This window comes from Carlito syrichta, unplaced genomic scaffold (genome assembly GCF_000164805.1).
Source record: "Carlito syrichta isolate Samal-C Ts95f unplaced genomic scaffold, Tarsius_syrichta-2.0.1 Scaffold306628, whole genome shotgun sequence".
NCBI lineage: Eukaryota > Metazoa > Chordata > Mammalia > Primates > Tarsiidae > Carlito > Carlito syrichta.
In genome coordinates, this window is record NW_007250724.1 from 162,997 (window position 1) to 173,266 (window position 10,270).

At 50.9% G+C, this 10,270-nt stretch overlaps 1 protein-coding gene across 5 annotated transcripts in view; it reads left to right on the forward strand.

Moving 5' to 3' along the window:
• The window catches only part of DAG1 (dystroglycan 1), a 79,373-nt gene extending 71,844 nt beyond the window's left edge, over positions 1-7,529 (forward strand). For all 5 annotated transcript variants that reach the window (XM_008063167.1, XM_008063166.1, XM_021715079.1 and 2 more), the window contains one exon: positions 2,721-7,529. In XM_008063167.1, coding sequence (XP_008061358.1) covers positions 2,721-5,123 — 2,403 coding nt within the window. In that variant the 3' untranslated portion in view covers positions 5,124-7,529. The remainder of the gene's footprint in view (positions 1-2,720) is intronic.
• Positions 7,530-10,270: the final 2,741 nt, after the last annotated feature.

Sequence of the window (10,270 nt, forward strand, 5' to 3'; positions counted from 1 at the left end):
GAGATGAGGTCTCACCTGCCCAGGTGGGTCTCGAATCCGCGGGCTCAGGCAATCCACTCACCTCAGCCTCCCAAAGGCGTGGGATTACAGACTGAGCCACCAAGCCCGGCTAAGTAAAAACATTTAATGGGTTTTTTCAGTCAAAACATTTGAAATAAAGTATTGTTTTTATAGCCAAAAAAGCTGTTAAAGGAAAAATATGTTTAGTGCTTTTCATGGATTTGAATATATTCATGTTTCAGGTATTTTTTTTTTTTTGAGTTGGAGTCTCACTCTGCCGCCCAGACTGGAGTGCAGTGACCACTCCCGGCCACTGCAGCCTCGACCTGCTGGACTCCGGCAATCTTTCCGCTGCAGCCTTCCAAGTAACTGGAACTACAGGCGTGCGCTACCACGCCCGGCTAATTTTTGATTTATTGTAGAGATGAGATCTCGCCAAGTTGCCCAGGTGGGTCTCGAACCCGTGGGCTCAGGCAGTCCACTCACCTCAGCCTCCCAAAGGCATGGGATTACAGGCTGAGCCACCGAGCCGCACTTAGATATTTTAAGATATCAGAATTGTGATGTTTGATGGAAGTGATGGGGTGGGAGATTCTTAGTAGTGCATTAATTAGATAGTGGTGCATCTTAGAGTGATGGAATGTGGTGTCACAAAAGAAACACTATCTGTAGACCCTCAGTGACTCAGTGGTAGCAATCAGGAAATGATAATCTCAATAACAGTAACTCCTAATGTCAGTCATTTTCTCATGGTTTTTTTCTGGAGGTGGGAAACCTGTTTAAACCAATTTGAAGGGGAAAAGCATCTAGTCTCTGATAAGATTGCTGCTGCTTACCTGGGTCCTGACTGGGAATATCAGGTACAAGCGGGGGTCTCCTTTCCAATCACTCAGGTATGTTGTCTTTTGGCAGGAGGAAGCCCAGAGAACCGGAGCCACTGGGGAGCCCAGAAGGCATAACTTTAGCCTTCCTGCTGCATACAGGGAGGGAAGCATTTTAGTGTTCCTCTGCTAATAAGCAGTGGGCCATGAAAGGCAATTTCTGGGCCAAGGCTGGCAGTGAGATGCACTGTCTCTTGGCCATTGTGTCTGTCTCTGGACTTGGTACAGGACAATGGAGCTGAGAGCACCTTCTGGCAGACTAGAGAGTGGGTATCACTTTTCTTGCATTGGGGGCAGGAATAGGTGCTTCCCAAAGGTAAGAGGGCCCTAGGCAAGAGGGAAGTCTTATTTTCCCCTTGTAAGCTGATGGCCGAAGTTTCTATGGTGGCATTCCCTTTGGTGCTCTGAGTATTACCACTTATATGCCTGTGGAAAAGGATTTTCACACTGAAAGAAGTCTGGGAAGTGCTGTTGGGTTGTAATAAAGGGATAAGCTCCTTAGGCCTGCGTCTATGTCTTAGTTCTCCAAGGACAGAAGAGAGCTGTACATTTCCCCTATTTGGTTGTTTATAGAACCTCTCTCATTGAGAGACCAGAGCTCCTTGGGATTCCCTTGATAAACATTGTTCTAGAGTCGTTGATCCTACTCCCTCCTAGAGTAGTTGATCCTAGTCCCTCCATCCTGTGTACCACAATTTAACTTGAGATTTGAAAAGCAGATAAATTAAGACATTAGATACAACTAACTGTTTGCCATACAAATATGCCCACGACATTTGAATGTAATGTGATGATTGTGAAGTGAATTGGGGTGATGAGCCCTCCCTTGTACCCAGTCCTACTTTCATCTCCACTTCTGAACAGGAAAGGGACTCCAGACCAGGCATATGACTTGAGCAAAAGCATAATAGTGTCTGTAGAGGGCAGGGGAAGAAGTCTGAGATGAGGCTGGAAAGAAGTGCTTGATGACTGTGATGAGACACTGACTTGATTCTGCAGTTTGGAGTGGGCGAGTAGGGGGCAGTGTGTGTCACCGTTATAAATATCTACAACATTCTTTTTTTTGAGTTGGAGTCTCACTCTGTCACCCAGACTGGAGTGCAGTGGCCACTCCCGGCCACCACAGCCTCGACCTGCTGGGCTCCGGCAATCCTTCTGCCTCAGCCTTCCAAGTAGCTGGAATTACAAGCCTGCGCTACCACGCCCGGCTGATTTTTTGATTTATTGTAGAGTTGAGATCTCGCTGCCCAGGTGGGTCTTGAACCCGCGGGCTCAGGCAATCCACTCACCTCAGCCTCCCAAAGGCACGGGATTACAGGCTGAGCCACTGAGCCCGGCTATCTACAACATTCTTAAAGCCCCGTGGCATCAGTTCTCTGGAATGAGATGTGTTTGAGTGTTAACACTGCTGTCTCTGCTCTTTTCTCCACTGTGTGACTTTAAGTGAATTATTTGCTTCCCAGGTTAGCCCGTTTCATAGCACCAGTCTTTTATGACAGGTAAATAAGGTTGATGTGCCTTTCTTGGGAAGTGGAATTGACTTCCTCAACAGGAATTCTGAATAGAACTCAAGCCTATCACACAATTCTATGTCTGCCCAGCTTGGCTATCTTGTGGTTGGTTGGCACATTGCCAATAAGAAGCCCCTCTTCCCAAATGCATCCAAAGGCAGATTCATGCCACACTCACACCTGTCATTGCCCCATCAGGCCCCTAACCACAGTCATCCAAGAGCCACCATCCACACAATTCAGGCTAGGCCATTGCTAAACTGTTGTGATCATCTTCAGATTATACGGTGATAACAGTACTGGTAATTCATGCTTGTTTCTCTTCTAGGTATCGGCGGCGGGGAAGGAGGTTTTGCCACCTTGGCTGCACTGGGACCCCCAGAGCCACACCCTGGAGGGCCTCCCCCTTGACACTGATAAGGGTGTGCATTACATCTCAGTGAGCACTGCACGTCTGGGGGCCAACGGTAGCCATATCCCCCTGTCCTCCAGTGTATTCTCCATTGAAGTCTACCCTGAAGACCATAGCGAGCCGCAGTCCATGAGGTCGGCCTCACCAGACCCTGGGGAGGTGGTATCATCTGCCTGTGCTGCTGATGAGCCTGTGACTGTCCTGACAGTGATTTTGGATGCCGACCTTACCAAGATGACCCCAAAGCAAAGGATCGACCTTCTGCAGAGGATGCGGAGCTTCTCAGAAGTGGAGCTTCACAACATGAAGTTGGTGCCAGTGGTGAATAACAGATTGTTTGACATGTCGGCCTTCATGGCTGGCCCAGGGAATGCAAAAAAAGTGGTAGAGAATGGGGCTCTGCTTTCTTGGAAGCTGGGCTGCTCCCTGAACCAGAACAGTGTGCCTGATATTCGTGGGGTGGAAACCCCTGCCAGGGAGGGTGCTATGTCTGCCCAGCTTGGCTACCCTGTGGTTGGTTGGCATATTGCCAATAAGAAGCCCCCTCTTCCCAAACGCATCCGAAGGCAGATCCATGCTACACCCACACCTGTCACTGCCATCGGGCCCCCAACCACAGCCATCCAAGAGCCACCATCCAGGATTGTGCCCACTCCCACTTCTCCAGCCATTGCTCCTCCAACAGAGACTATGCCTCCTCCAGTCAGGGATCCTGTTCCTGGGAAGCCCACAGTCACCATTCGGACTCGAGGTGCCATTATTCAGACCCCAACCCTAGGTCCCATCCAGCCCACTCGGGTGTCAGAAGCTGGAACCACTGTTCCTGGCCAGATTCGCCCAACGGTGACCATTCCTGGCTATGTGGAGCCCACTGCAGTTGCTACCCCTCCCACAGCTACCACCAAGAAGCCACGAGTATCCACGCCAAAACCAGCAACGCCTTCAACTGACTTCTCAACCACCACAACTCGCAGGCCGACCAAGAAACCACGAACACCCCGACCAGTGCCCCGGGTCACCACCAAAGCTCCCATCACCAGGTTGGAAACTGCCTCCCCCCCTACGCGCATCCGTACCACCACCAGTGGAGTGCCCCGTGGGGGAGAACCTAACCAACGCCCAGAGCTCAAGAACCACATTGACAGGGTGGATGCCTGGGTTGGCACCTACTTTGAGGTGAAAATCCCATCAGACACTTTCTATGACAATGAAGACACCACCACTGACAAACTAAAGCTCACGCTGAAGTTGCGGGAGCAGCAACTTGTAGGCGAGAAGTCCTGGGTACAGTTCAATAGCAATAGCCAGCTCATGTATGGCCTCCCTGACAGTAGCCATGTGGGCAAACATGAGTATTTCATGCATGCTACAGACAAGGGGGGGCTGTCAGCTGTGGATGCCTTTGAGATTCATGTCCATAAGCGCCCCCAAGGGGATAGGGCTCCTGCAAGGTTCAAGGCCAAGCTTGTGGGTGACCCAGCACTGGTGGTGAATGACATCCACAAAAAGATTGCTTTGGTGAAGAAGCTGGCCTTTGCCTTTGGGGACCGAAACTGCAGCACCATCACACTGCAGAATATCACCCGGGGCTCCATTGTAGTGGAATGGACTAATAACACACTGCCCTTGGAGCCCTGCCCCAAGGAGCAGATCACAGGGCTAAGCCGGAGGATTGCTGAGGATGATGGGAAACCTCGGTCTGCCTTTTCCAATGCCCTAGAGCCTGACTTTAAGGCCATGAGTGTTGCTGTGACAGGCTCTGGCAGCTGTCGGCACCTACAGTTTATCCCTGTGGCGCCACCCAGAAGGGTGCCCTCAGAGGTGCCACCCACGGAGGTGCCGGACAGGGACCCTGAGAAGAGCAGTGAGGATGATGTATACCTGCACACAGTCATTCCAGCTGTGGTGGTCGCAGCCATCCTGCTCATTGCCGGCATCATTGCCATGATCTGCTATCGTAAGAAGCGGAAGGGCAAGCTTACTCTTGAGGACCAGGCTACCTTCATCAAGAAGGGGGTGCCTATCATCTTTGCAGATGAACTGGATGACTCCAAGCCCCCACCCTCCTCCAGCATGCCACTCATTCTGCAGGAGGAGAAGGCCCCCCTGCCCCCACCTGAGTACCCCAGCCAGAGCGTGCCCGAGACCACTCCTCTGAACCAGGACACCGTGGGAGAGTATACACCCCTGCGGGATGAGGATCCCAATGCACCTCCCTACCAGCCCCCCCCACCCTTCACAGCCCCAATGGAGGGCAAGGGCTCCCGTCCCAAGAACATGACCCCATATCGGTCACCCCCTCCCTATGTCCCTCCTTAACCCACAAGCGCCTGGGTGGAGGCAGGGGTAGGGCAGGGGCCTGGAGACAACATGGTATTGTCTGTGGAGCCCGGTGGCCTGCAGACCATCGCCCATTGGAAGCCGACACCTGACCTAGCACACACTGACATAGGGGCCTGGACACGCCTGCCCTCTCTGGTCCTCCCAAACCCCAAAGCAGCTGGAGAGACTTTGGGGAGACTTTTTTTATTTTTATTTTTTGCCTAACAGCTTTTTGTTTGTTCATAGAAGATTCTTCGCAGTGTTTTGATGCCTGGCTCTGAAAGCACCATGTGGAGTAGAGGTGGATAGAGGGAGCGAGGAACCGTGAATGAACTCGCAGGCAGTGCTGGGCAGCCCCCCGGCTCTCTGCGTTTTGCCTTTAACACTAACTGTACTGTTTTTTCTATTCACGTGTGTCTAGCTGCAGGATGTAACATGGAAAACAGTAGCTAAAGATTAAATTCAAAGGACTTTGAGAAGTTATGGTTAAGTTTTTACATTTAATCTGCTGTTTACCTAAACTTGTATGTATAATTTTGGGTGGGTATGGGGAATTGCTTTGCTAAAAATAAGCTCCCAGGGTGTTTCAAACTTAGAGAAGACCAAGGGACAGTATTTTTTATCAAAGGAATCCTATTTTTTCACACTACGTCAACTTGGTTGTTCTGATAACCCAGAGCCTGATCGGGGGCCTACTGACCCTGGCTCAGGGCCAGGGCCCTGGTGCTGGGTTTGCTCTCCCGCTGTTGCCAGGGGCTAGAAGCTGGAGGGGCCTCTTGGGCCATGGACATCCCCATCTCCACTCCAAGTACACTAGTGGCCCACCACCAAGATATCTTCATTCCCATGGAAAAGGGACTCCCAAGAGGCAGTGGTGGCTGTGGCCCCAACTTAGGTGCTCTGGGGTGGGCCAGCTGCTTATGGGGGGTGCCTGGGAGGTCGAGAGACTCGACCACATCAACCTGTTTTATCCTTCTGTGTTTTTTTTCTCCCTCTTCAAAGAAATATCATGGTTTTTGAAACACTGAGTGGAGGACATTTTGGTGAAGATGCAATATTTTTATGTCATGTGATGCTCTTTCCTCACTTGACCTTGGCCGCTTTGTTCTAATAGTCCACGTCTCCACCCCAACCCACCCCATCCCTTTTCTCTGGCGCTCCAGTCCCAGGCCTTGAGTCTGAACTATTGGAAAAGGTCTGGCGGCTGGGGAGAAGTGCCAGCAATAGTTAATAGTAAAAATCTGTGGGCTCTCAAAGCTAATTTTTTACTAAAGTTTTATACAGCCTCAAATTGTTTTATTAAAAAAAGATTAAAAATGGTGATGCTTATAGCAGTTTGTACAAGCTCTTAGTGTTGGTTCCATGGAACTGACAGCTTTGTTCATTTTGATTTTTTCCCCCCTTCTTTTCCTAATGGCTTAAATTCTGGAATTACACTGGGGCTTCTTTTTGCCTTTTTTAGCAGAACATCCGTCCGTCCATCTGCATCTCTGTCCCATGACTCAGGGGCGCCCACTCTGCTTCGATTCTCCTCCTTTGGAAGAAACCATTTTGAGCATGACTTTTCTTGATGTCTGAGAGTTATTTTGGGTACCTTTTAGGGAGGAATGCCTTTCGCAATAATGTATCCCTTACCTGATCGAGGGCGGGTGGGTGGACCCAGGCTCCCTTTGCACATGGAGCAGTTATTTCTAAGCCATATTGATTATTTTGTGGAGGATTTGTGTGTGCTGTTTCAGGAGGGGAGGGTTAGCAGGAGGGAAGGGGTCTTCATCCTACTCGTCTCCAGAGGGTGTTTCCCCTTTCACCTTCTCCCACAAGGCCCAACCCCTCACTCCTGACCCAGCTCCTGGCAGGTACTCTGAAGTGAGCAGTGCCACTGTGAGGGGAGCTTGTAGTTGAGGGTTGGGTGGACCACTGGTGACTAGGCTCATGCCTCCAAGCCAGAGTTTCCCTGATGCCCCAGAGACAGGAGCACAAGTGGGATCTGACCTGGTGAGATTATTTCTGATGACCTCGTCAAAAAACAATTCCCAATGTTCCAGGTGAGGACTTTGAAAGGCCTTCCAAACAGCTCTGTTGCCCCTAGCAACCCCCACCATCGGGCACTGCCATGCAGAGATGTGGCTGGCCTAGAATGGCCTGTTGTCATAGCAACTGGAGGCGATGGGGCAGTGAACAGAATAACAACAGCAACAATGCTTTTACAGGCAGCCTCCTCCCCTGAGCGCTGGATGATGATGGCTGTTTGGACTCTGTGAGATGGAGAGCCAATCTCACATTCAAGTGTTCACCAATCACTGACGTGTTTTTTATTTCCTTCTATATGATTTTAAGATGTGTTTTCTGCATTCTGTATAGAAACATATCAAACTAAATAAAAGCAGTGTCTTTATTACAACACCATTGCCTCTGAGCATCTCTTTCCCTGGCACCTGGACAGGTTCCTGGACATGAGTGTGACAGGAAGAGGGGACTCAGTCAGGCCCACTCAGAGGTAGCCCCATAGCCTTCACACAGCCTTATGATTTCTGTGCTAGGAGGGCTGGCTGTGTGCTCCAGAAACTCCAACATGTGAGCTCTCTTTAGCACCTCTTCTGTCTGTGAGCCTGCTAAGACAGTTCCCCTTGATTCTCAGATTCTTCATCTGTAAGGGCTGGGGGGTGGCAGAGGACCCAATGAGACTGATGTGAGGAAGGATGATGGAAAAGGTTCTGTCACAGGTTTTCTGTCCCAGAGTGGTCACCCTTGTACTTCCTGGGCAGAGGTCATTCTGGAGACCTAGGGATGCCTCTGGCTGCAACTTCACCTCAGTCAGTTCCTGCCTCCATTGCCTTGTGGACTTGGGACTGGTCAGTCTCCCAGGTAATCTCTCAAGGCAGGTTTGGCATTGGCCTTGCAGTGGGGAGAATGGTTTCTGGCCAGGCTGCTCTGCCTAGTTGGCCTTTAGATTCTGAATGGCTGACCCTAAGGGCCTGGCCTGGGTTGGATAGGCCAGCTGGATAGGCTGAACATGACTCAGTGCCTGGGAAGGGGCAGATGGTTTGTTCTGGAACACTGCTCCTGTGTGGGAGGCAGGAGATGGCAGCAGCTGTGTCTTAAGAGGGAGGATGGAGCCATTGGTCACGGAACAACTGATGCCTCTTCTGGGCACTCTACCCCCACTGACTCCATACCACTCCACCCAATGCCTCCCCCTCCCCCCACCTTCTGCTCACAGCTCAGAGAGGAGACAGGTCCCATATTGCAGGTAAGCACTAAATCACAGTTGGGCTTGGTGGCTCAGTCTGTAATCCCGTGCCTTGGGAGGCCGAGGTGAGTGGATTGCCTGAGCCCGCGGGTTCGAGACCCGCCTGGGCAACTTGGTGAGACCTCATCTCCACAATAAATAAAAAACTAGCTGGGTGTGGTAGCGCGCACCTGTAGTTTCAGCTACTCGGAAGACTGAGGCGGAAGGATCGCCGGATCCCAGCAGGTCGAGGCTGTGGTGGCCGGGAGCGGCAACTGCACTCCAGTCTGGGTGACGGAGTGAGACTCCAACTCAAACAAACAAACAAACAAACAAAAAAAAGAACTAAATCACAGAGTGTGCAGAAATGCTGAAGGACAAATAACTATTTGTGAAGTTAGGGCCTGAGTAGGCACCACACTAAGTGCCAGGAAAGGCTGCTTCCAGGATGTGTTCAGGGACACATGCCTCTAGTCCTAGAAGCAGGGGCCCAGGAAATGACCCTACTCTTACTCTCTTGATCTCAGGGAATTCTGCTTAACATCCAACCCCAAAGCCACTGAGTTATAAGTGAACTCACTGTCTGGAACTGTAATAAGGGAAATTCTTGATCTCATGTGAATAAAGCCAGAAGGGCAGGAAGAAGAGAGTCATAAGGACCTCTGTCCTGCCCTACCTTCTTTGGGAGATAGGGGAATATCTGCTATTTGGCCTGGGCAGACCTCTGCCCCCCAGCACTCCTGCAAGATCTCTGACCTTTGCTTGGCTGGGGTGGAGACTACTCGAGTCTTTTGAAAAGGACAGAGGTGGCAGCAGGAAGGGGCAGGAAGGAAGAAACTATCAGATTCACAGAAATCTGCCTTTCCACCTTCCTCCCATCCAGGAAGTTCCTGGGATCCCTCTGGCCTGGCTTCCCCATCCATGAAGTGGGGACAGTGCTGTTCTTTAAGGGGTTCTGGGCCAGGGGGTTAGGGGGGTGAAGTTGAGATAATGGATTACCCCCAAAGTATCTGCCTGGAAAAGGGACAGAGAATCCAAGTGAGGCTAGAGAAATCTGTATTTTCTCCTGGTATAAAGGAGAAAATGGGGCTAAGATCCTTAGTTCAGTCCTGGGTCAGAGATGTTGGCCGGAGAATCTTGTGGTGTATCTAGGAGCTTGTGGCCAGCCTGGCCCTCTAGAATACCACAGATTTGTTGGGTAATAGAGGCTGTACTTGCCTCATTGCAGCCCCCAATCTGCCTCCTCTTGTTCCCAACAGACCGGGAAGCTCCTAGGAGAGTCCAGCATAGAAGGTCCAATTCAAGCATCAGTGTCTCAAGGGTGAGCTTCATTTCTCTCTATCTTAAAAATCCAAATTGGTTGGTGACTTACCCTTTCCTTGCTTTGTTTATCTTCTCGACCACGACTGGCTTCACTTCTGTGACCCAAACACTTCAGGATTTTTTCTGATTATAAAATTGTGTTTCTATTGTGGAGCAGCAAAGAGTCATTTGAAGCCCCTACTGAGGAATGCTGGGGACTCTAGAAGATCTAGAGGAGGAGATAGAGCAAGAGGTTCAAAGTGGGGCCTCCCATCAGCTGGGGCTAGAACATGAGCAGCGCAGAGATCTGGCTGCTGGGGCGCTTGCTAGCCCTACTGTCCCCAGCTTTGGTTGAGATGACCTGGAGTCTCAGCTGGGGTCGGGGGAAGTTGGTTTGTCCATATCCCTGTGGAAGGCTTCGTGTGGTCACACTCAGGACCCTGGGCAGGTTCAGGGTTGGGATGGGGGCAGCTCTCAACCTTGGTAGTAAGTAGCTCCAGGTTCCCCCCAGGTGAGCCCAGCGGAATGGACTGCCTGCATCTCTGGGCCTATAGCGGAATAGTGTCCGCAAACTCCCAAGAGGTGGCGCCAGAGGACTAAACCGCCAGCAGTG